General features: G+C 55.2%; 1 protein-coding gene across 4 annotated transcripts in view; it reads left to right on the plus strand.

The window, feature by feature from the left end:
- The window catches only part of PALD1 (phosphatase domain containing paladin 1), a 52,517-nt gene that overhangs the window by 21,611 nt on the left and 17,116 nt on the right, over positions 1–13,790 (plus strand). For all 4 annotated transcript variants that reach the window (XM_058671497.1, XM_058671494.1, XM_058671496.1 and 1 more), the window contains exons 2-10: positions 5,809–6,025; positions 7,839–7,941; positions 8,788–8,967; positions 9,832–9,996; positions 10,259–10,419; positions 10,525–10,600; positions 13,039–13,190; positions 13,462–13,549; positions 13,693–13,785. In XM_058671497.1, the coding sequence (XP_058527480.1) occupies positions 5,838–6,025; positions 7,839–7,941; positions 8,788–8,967; positions 9,832–9,996; positions 10,259–10,419; positions 10,525–10,600; positions 13,039–13,190; positions 13,462–13,549; positions 13,693–13,785 (1,206 nt within the window). In that variant the 5' untranslated portion in view covers positions 5,809–5,837. The remainder of the gene's footprint in view (positions 1–5,808; positions 6,026–7,838; positions 7,942–8,787; positions 8,968–9,831; positions 9,997–10,258; positions 10,420–10,524; positions 10,601–13,038; positions 13,191–13,461; positions 13,550–13,692; positions 13,786–13,790) is intronic.

Here is a 13,790-nt window from a genome sequence, read left to right on the forward strand (position 1 = left end):
TGGCATATGATGTTGCTTCTGTTCCCTTGTACTCTGTCTCCCTGTAGCCCCAGGGGCTGCACGGGAGATGTGGAGGCTGCTGTGTGCCACCAAGCATCTGGTAACTTAGTGACTGATTCAGGCTGTAGGACATTCTCTGCCACCCCAGAGCCCCTGCTCGGCCTTCTACCTATCTGGTGAGCTGTGCCAGCCGCTTATCTGATCTCTGAGGCCAAGCCTGCACTGCAGCTACGCCTAGCCCAGTGGGTCCCCCTGCAGTCCGATCCCAAACCTAACTCTGCTGCCGCCCCCAGCTGGCCCCACCTGCCCAACACCTCGACCGGCCACTCCGTCTGACCCGGTCTACTGCATGCTTCCAGCCCACCTCAAGGTGTTGTCATCCCAATGTAGGACGTTCCTGCCTGCCTGTAGAGGTCCCCACAGCCCAGCACGCTGTGACAGCAACACCTGCTGGGCACACGGCAGTCTCCCCGGGCCTTCTCTGTTTTTTAACTTTTCAGATCCTTTTATCCTGTAGGGAAACAGGAGTATTTGCTAGACATATAACTCAGCAGGTGGCAGGCTCCTGGGATTCCAGCTTTAAGTGTTTAGATTTTGAACAGATCTAGTGAGAGAGAGGAGGAGGCCCGGGCAGAGGCTGTGAATGGGCAGGACACTCCGCATGTGCTGGGCATCCATCCCTGGGACTAGTTATTTTATGCTTCCCTCAGCTGTCTGCTGTGAAGTGGAGGTCACACCCTCTCCTTGGCTCTCTTGAGGGCTGCTGTCAGTGGTGAAGGCAGGGAGTGCAGCAGCAGGACCCATCCAGCAGTTCAGTGGAGTCAGCACCAAGCGCAGGACCTTCAGGAGGCACCAGGTCCTGGGTGGGGGTCTGGGTCCAGCTGTGCAGCTGAAGGAGCAGGGTGGGGTGGGCACACCCTGTGTGATGGGACCATGGACTGGCATTGTGGTAAGGCAGATAAAACTGCTGCCTGTGATGTCAGTGTTCCATGTAGGTGGTGGTTCAAGACCTGGCTACTCCATGTCTGACCCAATTCCCTGCTCATGTACCTGGGAAGGCAGCAGATGACCCAAGTGTTTGGGCCCTTACCACACACATGAGAAAAAGCTCCTGGCTTCAGTGTGGTCCTGGCTATTGAGGCCATCTGAGGAGTGAATCAGTAAATGAAAGATCTCTATCTTTCTATCTCGAACTCTTTTTTTTAAAGATTTATTTATTTTCATTGGAAAGTCAAAAAAAATTTTTTTTGTAGAGAGGAGAGACAGAGAGAAAGATCTTTCTTCTGTTGGTTCACTTCCCAAGTGGCAGGGTCCCAAGGCTTTGGGCCGTTCTCAACTGCTTTCCCAGGGCACAAGCAGGGAGCTGGATGGGAAGTACAGCAGCCAGTATATGAACTGGTGCTCATGTTGGATCATGGAGGATGCAAGGTGAGGACTTTAGCCACTAGGCTATCGCACTGGGCCCTGCTCTCTAACTCTTTAAAACAAATAAATCATTAAATAAAAAAGAAGGAAGAAACTGGTACAAATAGCTGTGCTTAAAATCCCCAGTTATGTTGCTTGTTGGAGTTTCAGAAGTGACAGATAAGCCAGAGGCAGGGGGAGAAGGAGAGGTGCCATATTCTGCCTGCTTTGCAGGAACCATGGAGGAGGAACCTGTGGAGCTGTCCCTCAGGCTTGTGTGTGCACTGGCTTTGGAACGTTGGCCTGGCCCAGCCCCTGGGTTGGGAAGTAAAACAGTTCAGAGACCCTGGCCTCCCTCTCCAGGCTGGTTTGTTCTCAGCAATTACCTGGCTGCCCTCTCCCTGAGCCAGGCAGGAGGCACATTCTACTGGGAACTGCACCAAATGCATGGAATGGAGCATCCTGGCTTGCGAGGCTCATGAAGGACTGTGGAAGTTACCAGGTGTTGGGGGCAGAGAGGGAGGGCTTCCTGGAGGAGTGGGGCTCCAGCTTCCATGTGGAAGGTGTGGGACAAAGCTGGCCCAGGGGAGAGACATGGGGCTGGGAGCTGCTTCCATCACACTGTCTTATGAGCTAAGTGCTTTGGGGCCAGCTGCTTGCTGCCCCAGGCTCCTGAGAACTGAAGGTGTCATCTGTCCCCCTGGGGGATGTTTCCTGAGACCGTGCTGGGCTTGTTGATGCCTGTGGTGTGGGTAGGTGGACAGGCCCAGGGCCCAGCTGGCTATCAGAATGCACATGTGCTCCTGAAGGGTTCATCTGCAGGGCTCACTCCCCGGATGTCTGTAGCAGCCGGGACTGGGCCAGCCTGAAGCTGAGAGTCAGGAGCTCCATTGGAGTCTTGCACATGGGTACAAGAACACAAGGTCGGGGGACTCCATTCAGGGGTCCCAGGCCTGGAGCCCTTGCCTACTGCCTCTCAATGTGTGCCTCAGCAAGAAGCTGGGGTTGAAAACAGGGCCAGGATTCAAACCCTGGCTCTCTGGTGTGCGATGTGATCATCCCAAGTGGCCTTTTAGCTGCCAGGCCAGATGTTTGCTCCTAGTGAGGTGACTAAGGAGTGGGGGTCACCAGGTGGAAAGGGGCTGTTGGGGTTATACCATGGCCTGTCCCAGGAGGGGACATTCTGGACAGTCCTGTGTGAGGGGTCAGGGGATGGAAGTGGGAATGGAGCCGCGTACCAAGTGAAAGGCACAGATGGAATCTGGCTTGGGCAGCATTGGGCTGCAAGTAGGGGATGGGTTGTGGGGGACGAGGAACGAGACTGACTGGGGGCTGATGTGACTGCATGGGGTACATTTCTGTCCTAGGAGGATGGGGGACTTGCCCATGGTCCCAGAGTGGGGCTGGGGTCTCCTGGTTGCTGAGGGAGGCCAGGAGCCGTGGGAACCTCCCTCTGTGCCTATGGAGTTGAGTATTAGGGCAGTGATGATGGTATGGTACTATGCTGGGCTGATGGGGAGGGTAGCCGGGGCTGCTGAGCCCATGCACTGTCCCTGCACCCCCAAATCATTTACAGGTGGTGGTGGGCCGGGCCCAGGTGTTCTTAGGGAGAAAAGTTCAGGGTGGCCTGGCTGGGTCCTCTGAGGCCATCACGTGCTGTTCTTCCTGTTTCACAGCTGCCCGGTTCTCAGTGCAGGTCTTGTCCCCGTTTCACAGAGAGGGGGCCCGGTGGAGAGCTGCAAGGGAGGTGCCCCTGGAGGGCCAACATGTGGGAGCAGAGGCTGTGGAGGGGGGTGCGTATTGCTTTTGTTGTTTACCAAGATGGATGTCTGATATGGCTCATCTGAGGGTAAGGTGTAGGCTGACTGTCTCTGCAGGTGCTGTTGTGTCCCCCAGAACTGCCTGTGAACCCACCTGCTTTCTGCCCATATGTGGGCTTCTGCTCTGGGTGGGGGTGTCTTTGGGAGCCCAGCTGTCTCCTCCCAGTCTGCTGACCCTGGGGGTCACTGTGTCACAGCTCTTGCCCGGGTCCACCATGTCCGGTTCACAGGCTTACCACTTGGTGGTTGTGTGAGTGGCTTTCAGTGGGCTCAGTTTTCAAGGACCCTGTTCTGCCTCTGTCCTCGCACTGTGCACATCTGCATTGCCTCCAGGCACCAGCTGGGGCCTGTCATACATCGCCTTCTGTGGCTGGCCAGGGGCGGGAGAAGCAGAGGTGCCAGTCAGTGTGAGCCTGACCCTGTGGGAACCACAGGCCTGAGGCCTGGCCTTGGCCCTGCAGCCGTGGCCAGCTGTTGTTTCCTGCAGGCCCCGCCCACTTCTGGCTACTGCTCCCGCTCTTTTCCTGGCTGTTCCCACCCAGGCTGCTGGGAGGGGTTTGGGAAACTGGGGTCTGCATTGTTGGGGGCCTATTGGGACTGGTGACATGGAGTCAAAGTGGCAGCTGGAGGGCCACCCTAAGTCACCGCCTCTCGAAACTGTTGTCCTGTTGGGGAGTGTCCCAGCTCACATGCCTCAGCCTTGGTGGGGTAGGGAGAATGGCCAGACCTGAGGAGTTGCGTTTAGTCCAAGATAGGGAAAACCTTTACACTTGTGACGAAAAGAGGTGCAAGCCTTCAACACCTGAGGCTCAAGTCCCTGTGTGCTGCCAGGGGCAGGGTTCATGCCAAGGGCAGATGCTGCTGATGGCATCTCCTGTGACCCTGGAGGTACCGAGAGCTCACCTGTCAGGGCATGTGTGCCCTCATCACACGAGACTGCAGCTGGAATGCTTTCCCGCATCTTTGCTGCTTGCCCCAGGTTCTCGTCCCAGCCAGGATCCCATGACTAAGATCCTAGATGTGGTATGGACAGTTAACCCCTTCTTAGTTGTTTTTGTTTTCTTTTTCTGTTTAAAAAAAGATTTATTAATTTATTATTGGAAAGTCAGATATACAGAGAGAAGTGACAGAGAGGAAGATCCTCTGTCCACTGATTCACTCCCTAAGTGACTGCAATGGCCAGAACTGAACCGATCTGAAGCCAGGAGCCTCTTCCGGATTTCCCATGCGGGTACAGGGTCCCAGGGCTTGGGCTGTCCTTGACTGCTTTCCCAGGCTACAAACAGGGAGCTGGATGGGAAGTGGGGCTTCTGGAATACAAACCGGCACCCATATGGGATCCCAGTGCATGCAAGGTGAGGACTTTAGCCACTTGGCTACCGTGCTGGGCCCAGCTGTTTTTGTTTTCAACAGACCCTGAGAGACTGTAAACTCTCAGGGTCTTGGCAATGTCTTTAAAAAAGTTTTTTTTAAAGATTAATTTTTAGGCAGATCTACAGAGAGAAGAAGAGACAGAGGAAGATCTTCTATCTGCTGGTTCATTCCCTAAAAGGCTGCAGTGGCCAGAGCTGAGCTAATCCTAAGCCAAGAGCCAGGAGCTTTTTCCAAGTCTTCCATGAAGCCCAAGGACTTGGGACATCCTCTACTGCTTTCCCAGGCTATTAGCAAGGAGCTAGATGGGAAGTGGTGCAGCTGGAACACAAACCAGTGCCTATGTGGGGATACTGGCATTTGCATGTAGAGGATTGAGCCATTGTGCTGGCCCTTGGTGTCCCTTTTTTGTTTTATTTTTTCGTGTGTTTGTAAGGCAGAGCCAGAGAGAGAACAATCAAGCTAGAGAGAGAGAGTGAACACATGTGGGAGCTTCCATCTGCTGGTTCATTCCCCAGGGATCCATGACAGCCAGGGCTGCCTGGCCAGGCTGAAGCCAGGAGCAGGAAGTCCAGCTGGGTCTCTGCTTGGGTGGAGCCATCCTCACTGCCTCCTAGGGTGCCCCACCAGGAAGCTGGATCAGAAGGAGGACAGGCACTGTGATATGAGATATGTACATTCCAAGTGGCAGCTTAACCAGCTGCGCCACAACACCCAAGGCTGTGTTCTTGATGCCTCTGCAGATCCATAACTTTTGCAAAGCATCAACAAGGAGCCACCACTAAGCACTGTATTGTCTTTTAAACATTATTGTCGATTGACTCCGAAGTGCCCATAACAAGATGGCCAGGCCAGGTGCTGGGAACTTGGTCCAGGTCTCCCACAAGGATGACAGGGACTCCAAGACTGGAGATATGTCACCTGCTGCCTCCCAGGTTACCATTAGCAGGCAGCTGGATCTGGGAGTAGAGCTGGGACTCGAACCCAGGCCCTCCAGTATGGGATGCAGGCATCCTGAATGACGCTGAGCCCTTAGGTCATTCCCTGCCCCAGAGCTTGTGCATTTCTGAGCACCCAAGGGGAAGTGACATGGCTGCCTACCTTTCTCCAGCCAGAGTGGGCACCCCCTCCATCATATGCTGGGGCAAAGGGGTCCATCCCTGCCCTGGCTGGTTCCACCTCTCCCTTCACTATATGCCCTCTTCGCCCGCAGGTCTTGGGTCCTGAGGCTGCCGGCAGACTATGGGTACAACGGCCAGCACGGCCCAGCAGACGGTGTCGGCGGCGGCTGCCTTTGAGAGCCTCCCAGGCTCCGTGGGTGCAATGGACGGTCGACATTCACTCAGCGTTCACTCCTTCCAGACCACCAGCTTGCACAACAGCAAGGCCAAGTCCATCATCCCCAACAAGGTGGCCCCCGTCGTGATCACGTGAGTGACAGGGACCTACCTGTCGGGAGGTGTGGTGGCCCCAAGCACCTAGCCTGCCTTTGGTTTTGTAGATGAAGACACTGAGGCCCAGAGAGGTTTGTCCGGAGCCGCGTGACATGTGGGGGACAAGGTTGGGGGTGCTCTGTCATGTGTCCCTGAGCCTACATTCCTTACACAACCACAGGACCGGCGAGTCCTGGGGAGGAGCAGGAGGGAGACCCCTTTGAAGACCCTTTTTGGCTGAACATTTGCAGAGGGGGTTCATAGATAAACAGACTTTTAACTGTTTTATTGGTCTGACTGCAAACCCGTGAAGGCCTTTGAGGGCCAAGGCAGGAAGCTGGGAACTGCCGCTTGGTGCTGGTGGTGTGGGTCTGCAGGAGTCTCTCCTGTGGGGGCTGGCAGTGCCCTGTGAGGGGCACCGGGCCACTGTGCATGTACCCAAAGCTTTGGCACTTGTCTGTCCTGAAGGGCCCAAGGACTGGAGCTCGGAGAGGATCTTGACTCCGTTTCCAGTGAGTTGGGAAGCCTTGTTCTTTCCATGACACCTGCCCGCCCTGCATCCCTGCCTTCTATGAGGTGGGGAGCTCAGGATGGAGCAGCGGGGTCTGTGTGTCAGGAGGGCCAAGCGGTAGGAAGGATCGGGCCTCCGTGCCTGACTGGAAAAGGTGCCATAAAATACTACTGTACCCATGACGGGGAGGAGAAGAGGTGCTGAGTGAGACATGATGTGTTGTTTCTGTACTGACAGACATCTAGAGTGGGTTCGCACCTTAAAGGCAGCGTGTCCCATGCCTGGTCCTGGCCCGCACCCTTTCCCACTTTGGGCTTTAGTTAGATGACTCACAAAGCAGTTAACTGGGGCAGGTGGCGCGGTGCTGAGGGCTCAGCCTGTGTCAGGGGTTCCAGTTTAGGTCCCCACTACTTTGTTTGAAATCTGGCTTCCTGCTGGGAGCAGCGGAGGATAGCCCAGGGGCAGAGTCCCAGGCAGCCACTTGGGAGACTTGGATGGAGTTCCTGGCTGTGGCTGGCATTTGGAGAGTGAACCAGCAGATGGAAAGTCTCTCTCTCTTGCTCTGCCTTTCAAGTAGATGAAAATTCATAAGGATTTGGCCAAGTGTGTGTGTCTCAGAAGAGCCACTAGCCAGGTGTGAGATCTAGCATGTGTCATTGTGCTTAGGGCTTGGAGGCAGCCAGGGGCGCTCCACTTTTGGGTTGTGGAGTGTTCTCGGGGAAGGAACCTTAGAGATCATGTGATGAAACATAGGCTGACAAACAGCATCCTGTGGTCAGCAGTGGCCCACCATCCATTCTTGTAAATTAAGTTTTATTGAGACACTGCTGCTCTCATTCATGGTGCTATGGGTGCTTTGAGCTCTGGCGTCCTCATGGGCCAGCAACCGTGCTTACTACCCCAGTGACATCAGCAGGTGGCTTCCATTTTCTGGACTGAGGGGACTTTTCTATTTCTACCATTACATTAGGACTTTAGCTGGAAAGAAGGAGCAAAAACAAAGCTGAAAGCATCTTCTTTTTAGGAATGGCTCAACATTTGCACATAGCACTTTTCCTCATATCTCATTGGCCAGAACTTAGTCCTTTGATACGTGAAAGGAAGGCTGGGATACCTAGTTCGCATTGGGGTTACCCAGCTTCTTTTCTCAATTCTAGGGTCCTGATGCTGAAGGACTAGGTGGCAGTGGATACTGGTGGGCAGTGATCTATTTCTGCCCCAAATGGGTGGGTGGTCCTAGGTTCTGGGGAGGCAGATGGGACCCTGACTCTGATGTGGTTTCCATCCTGCCCCTGGCAGGTACAACTGCAAGGAGGAGTTCCAGATCCACGACGAACCACTCAAGGCTCACTACACCATGGGCCGGCTCTCGGACGCCACCCCCGAGCACTACCTGGTGCAGGTGAAGTCAAGCCCTGCCCTGGCAGCCTCCGCTTCCTCCTCCATCCTCTTCCTTCAGGGGTTCCCTCCTGCACCTGCACTGCCCCACCCCCATTCCACGGGACACGTACAGAATGCTGTTGTTACAGACCACAGCTTTACCCACTATGCTGCTGTACTGGTCCCTGACTTTTTTTTTTTTTTTGTAAGATTTTTTATTATTGGGAAGCCGGATATACAGAGAGGAGGAGAGACAGAGAGGAAGATCTTCCATCCGATGTTTCACTCCCCAAGTGAGCCGCAACAGCCGGTGCTGTGCCGATCCGAAGCTGGGAACCTGGAACCTCTTCCGGGTCTCCCACGTGGGTGCAGGGTCCCAAAGCTTTGGGCCGTCCTCGACTGCTTTCCCAGGCCACAAGCAGGGAGCTGGATGGGAAGTGGAGCTGCTGGGATTAGAACCGGCGCCCATATGGGATCCTGGGGCTTTCAAGGCGAGAACTTTAGCCGCTAGGCCATGCCGCCGGGCCTGGTACCTGACTTTTTTAGGGAAAAAAAAAGTATCTATTTGAAATGTATATTGGAAGGGGGGGCAGGGAGAGGGAGAGGAATCAATCCTGCACCAGCTCATTTACTTCCCACATGGCTGTAGTAACGGGGTGGGCCACACTGGCCAGCAGCCACCCTCTGCTGCTCCCCAGGTGCATTAGCAGGAAGCTGGATCCAAGATGGACGTTTTGGGATGTGGACAAGCTCTTGGGTACCCATTCTGTCCCCACTTCCTGTTTCCTGGAGCTCAGGACAGAGCCCCGCTTTATAGAAGTCACCCCTGCCCTATCTGAGTGATGCCCTGTGGCTGTCCCCTTGCCAGGGCCGCTACTTCCTGGTGCGGGATGTTACTGAGAAGACGGACACACTGGGCACCTTGGGGAGCTGTGGTGCCCCCAACTTCCGACAGGCACGGGGCAGTCTCGCTGTGTTTGGCATGGGACAGCCCAGCATGTTGGGCTTCAGACAGGTGCTCCAGAAACTCCAGAAGGATGGGCACAAGGTAAGCACTAGGCTAGCGCCTCCAGGTACTCTGCTGCCCAGGATAGCCCCTCAAGTCTGGGAAAAGGACTCTCCGGAGGGGGCCTGGCTATGTACCGAGGAGAGAAGGTGGCGGCCTGGACCAGGCCCTGCCAAATGCAGGGATGGCCATTGTAGTCAACATGGGTTGAGACATTCTGATGATGGCATTGATGGTGGCATTGGAGGTTGCTTTGGTACTGAGTTCTGTCTCTGGGGTAGGAGTCAGGTTGCAAGGCTAGGATGGAGTGCTGTGTCATCACCGCTCTAGCTGCAGCCACACTAAAAACGCAAAGTCATACTCTTGGAGGTCTGGGGAAAACTGGCAAAAGCGGCTGCGCTTAAAACCTTCTCTCAGCTGCGCCTGCACTGTTTGTCTAAGCTTTCCTACCCGCTGCTTCGACACCCTTCCTCCCGTTTTTCACCACCCTTCTTCCCAATTCTTCCCATTTCTGTATTCCCCCATTTGTCATGAGCCAAAAGAGAGAGCGAACCAAAAGGGCTTTATTGCCGAGAAACGGACTGCTTATATCTAGTTCTTCCACCAATCACTTCTGCACGTGGTCCACGGGGCGCTATCTGATAGGCCAGGAATCACAGCGAGGGAGAATTAACCTATCCTTGTGACTTCCTGCCTGCCCACTGGCGGGGGACAAGTCCCGCCTCCTGGCACTCGGCCAGCCGCCATCTTGAAGCCCCTCATCCATGTGGGGTCGGCCGTTCCCCACAGTGCTGGGAGCTCAGGGAGGGAGGCTGGGCCTGGACAGAGGCCTGAGACCGGGCTGGGGAGTGGCTGCTGCGAGTGCTGTCTAGTGTGGACAGCCCCTCTCACCCTGGGCTCCCACAGGAGTGTATCATCTTCTGCGTGCGGGAGGAGCCGGTGCTGTTCCTGCGTGCCAAGGAGGACTTTGTGCCCTACACACCTCGGGACAAGCAGAGCCTGCCCCACAACCTCCAGGGCCTTGGCCCTGGGGTCCCTGCTGAGAGCCTGGAGCTGGCCATCCGCAAAGAGGTGAGGCCAGGCGGAGCTCCCCTCCCTTGGGAGCCTCGGGCAGTTGGACACACCTCCCTGGGCCTGGCTCTGCTGGTTGTGCTGTGGGCTTGGCTGCAGCTCCTGGCCACCTGAGCCTGCCCTGCCCTGCCCCAGCCAGCAATCTCCGCACAGAGCCCTTGGCTTGGCACTGCTGCTCTCGGGCCAGGGGCCTGGTGTTCCCTGAGCTCAGCTGGTGTGTATTGGGGGATTGTGGCCCTTAGCCTCCTGCACCTTCTGCCAGATCCACGACTTTGCCCGACTGAGTGAGAATACATACCACGTGTACCATGACACGGAGGACCTGCGGGGTGAGCCCCACACCGTGGCCATCCGGGGGGAGGACGACGTGCATGTGCCTGAGGAGGTGTACAAGCGGCCGCTCTTCCTGCAGCCCAGCTACAGGTAGCGCCTGGCCCCGGGTGCCCTTGCACCTGCTCTAGCACTCCTGCCTTCTTCCATGCCCCCTCACAGCAGGGGGCCTGCCTGATGGGCTCCCTCACCTGGCAGGTACCACCGGCTGCCCCTGCCAGAGCAAGGAGCCCCTCTGGAAGCTCAGTTGGATGCCTTTGTCCATGTCCTGCGGGTAAGTGGGCAGGGGTGGTTTGCTGGGCCAGGCGTGGCTCTGTGGTGTGCCTGGGGCCTCTGTGTTGGACTGGTGTCAGGGTCTTTAGTAGTGAGCGTGCAGTATGCAAGTTCTGTGTCTCTCCATGTTGGACACATGTCCGTGTGTGTGTGTGTGTGAGGGCACTGCAAAAATTCATGAAAAATGGAATTAAAAGCAAGGGAGGGTATCTGGCTGGGTTTGAATTCATTCTCTCTCATTTCTCCCTCCTCCTTCTGCCTATAACTTTCAAATACATAAAATCGATGTTGAAAATTATTAACAAGAAGAGGCCTGGTGCAGTAGCCTAGTGGCTAAAGTCCTCTCCTTGCATGCACTGAGATCCCATATGGGCGCCGGTTTGTGTCCCGGTAGCCTGACTTTCCATCCAGCTCCTTGCTTGTGGCCTAAGAAAGCAGTAGAGGACGGTCCAATGCCTTGAGACCGTGCATCTGCATGGGAGACCTGGAAGAGGCTCCTTGCTCCTGACTTCAGATTGGCTCAGCTCCAGCTGTTGTGGCCACTTGGGGAATGAACTAGCAGATGCAAGATCTTCCTCTTTGTATATCTGGCTTTCCAATAAAATAAACCTTTTAAAAAAATTTAAAAAGTTGATTTTGATGCAAAAATGTTTGGAAATCTCAGCATAGATTTTCATAATCCACATTTTCCAAGAAGTTTTCTTGTATGTGTGAATTTCAACAGTTTTTTTGATCTAAAATTAAAAGTTTATTTTCTTTAAAGATTTACCTATTTTTATTGGAAAAGCAGATTTACAGAGAGAAGGAGAGACAGAAAGATCTTCCATCTGCTGTTTCAAACCCCAAGTGGCTGCAACAGCTGGAGCTGAGCTGATCCAAAGCCAGAAGCCAGGAGCCTCTTCCAGGTCTTCCATGCAAATGCAGGGTCCCAAGCTTTGGGCCGTCCTCAATTGCTTTCCTAAGCCACAAGCAGGCAACTGGACATGAAGTGGAGCATCTGAGACATGAACTGGTGTCCATATGGGATCCTGGTGCATGCAAGGTGAGGATTTAGTCCTGAGCCATCACGCCAGGCCCCAAAATAAAAAAATAAAAATAAAATAAATAAAATTTAAATAATTGGCATTCATGCAGGTTTAAAAAATTTATTCATTTTGTTTTGAAGTCAGAATCAGAGAGGAAGAAAGGGAGAGACAGAGATCTTCCATCTGCTCATTTACTCCCCAATGGCTGCGATGATCGGAGCTAAGCTAATCCAAAGCCAGGAACCAGGAGCTTCTTCTGGGTCTCCCACACGGGTGCAGGGTCCCAAGGCTTTGGGCCATCCTCTGCTGCCTTCCCAGGCTACAAGCAGGAGCTGGATGGGAAGTGATGGGAAATGGAACAGCCAGGAAACAAACTGGCACCTTTTTGGGATGCCAGCACTATATAGGTGAATTAACCTAGTATGCCACCATGCCAGCTCACCTCACCAAAATAAATTTATCTTTCAATTCTATTTTTTTTAAAGATTTATTCATTTTATTACAGCCAGATATACACAGAGGAGGAGAGACAGAGAGGAAGATCCTCCATCCGATGATTCACTCCCCAAGTGAGCCGCAACGGGCTGATGCGCGCCGATCCGAAGCCGGGAACCTGGAACTTTTTCCGGGTCTCCCACGCGGGTGCAGTGTCCCAATGCACTGGGCCGTCCCCGACCGCTTTCCCAGGCCACAAGCAGGGAGCTGGATGGGAAGTGGAGCTGCCGGGATTAGAACCGGCGCCCACATGGGATCCCGGGGCTCCCAAGGCGAGGACCTTTAGCTGCTAGGCCACGGCGCCAGGCCCTTTCAATTCTATTTTTCTGTCAACTTTTAAGTACTCTTGTATAGCATGTATGTGTGTACACCTGTATGGAAGAAGTTGTGTGTGTGCCCCTGTGTGGTCATGCATGTGTGTTGCCTTGTGCATGCTTGAGCAGCCGCTCGCAGCACTGGCTGCTGGAGGACCAGGTGCAGCCATGGCTCTGCTGCTCGGATGCTGTGTGGTCTTGGCCAGGTCGCCATACCTACTCTACCTCATTGCTTTAGGGGAGCAGGCGAGCCTCACCCTTCCCTTTTGGCTGGTACTTCCTGGATCCTGGCAGTGTTTCTGTGCCAGCCTCTGCATGTGCGTCTCCCAGGAAGTTTTGCATGCAGGCTCAGCTCCCCTGAGTAGTCGTCACTCCCAGGGCCTAGGCACTTATACACCAGCTCATTGGGTGCCTTCCAGGTTCCGAGTGGGGCAAGTAGAGCAGCCTGGGCTGTGGATTTGGCATGAGAGGTTGAGCTGGCTGGCTGGCAGCGCCAGCTTGCTCCAGGTGCTGGGGTAGGGGCTGCTGTTTCAGTTCCCTGGCTTGGTCCCCAGCCTTAGGCCTTGGGGCCATGTGGCTGCCTCATGGCCATGGTCTTTTCCCAGGAGACCCCCAGCCTGCTGCCGCTCCGTGATACCCACGGGCCGCCCCCTGCCCTCCTCTTCAGCTGTCAGACGGGTGTGGACAGAGCTAGCCTGGGCATGGTCCTGGGGACACTCATCCTCCTTCACCGTAGCGGGACCACCTCTCAGCCAGAGTGAGTGGTCCTGGGGCTATGGGAGGGTGAGGAGGGGAGGGGGCGTGCTGGCCCTGGGGCTGACAGGGGCGTGGCCAGGAGCCCAGAGCCAGCACTGGCACCTGGGCCTCCTTCCGCGCCCCCCCCAACCGCATGCTGTGTGACCTGACAGTATCACTAGGCCTTTCAATGTGTTTCTCTGCTGGGGGCGCGGCCCTTTGCTTCCCACCCTAGTGGCTGGGTGTGTGGGGCTGGGCTTCGTGATCCCCCATGACTGATGCTGCCCTGCCAGGGCCGCCCGGCCGCTGCCCATGGAGCAGTTCGAGGTGATCCAGAGCTTCCTTCGAGTGGTGCCGCAGGGCCGGAAAATGGTGGAGGAGGTGAGCGGGGCTGGGGGAGTCTGGGGCATGGCCAGTGGGGGTGCAGCCACTCCTCTCTTCCTTCCCATGCCGTGTGCATCTTTCCTATCAACCCTTCTGTTTGGCTACCCGCCTCTCCCATCGTTGCCCTGTCTCCTGTCCAGGTGGACCAAGCCATCAGTGCATGTGCAGAGCTGCAGGACCTGAAGGAAGTAGTCTTGAAAAACCAGAGGGAGCTGGACAGCGCTGGGCCTGAGGTGAG

This window comes from Ochotona princeps, chromosome 13 (genome assembly GCF_030435755.1).
Source record: "Ochotona princeps isolate mOchPri1 chromosome 13, mOchPri1.hap1, whole genome shotgun sequence".
In the NCBI taxonomy this organism is placed as follows: Eukaryota; Metazoa; Chordata; class Mammalia; order Lagomorpha; family Ochotonidae; genus Ochotona; species Ochotona princeps.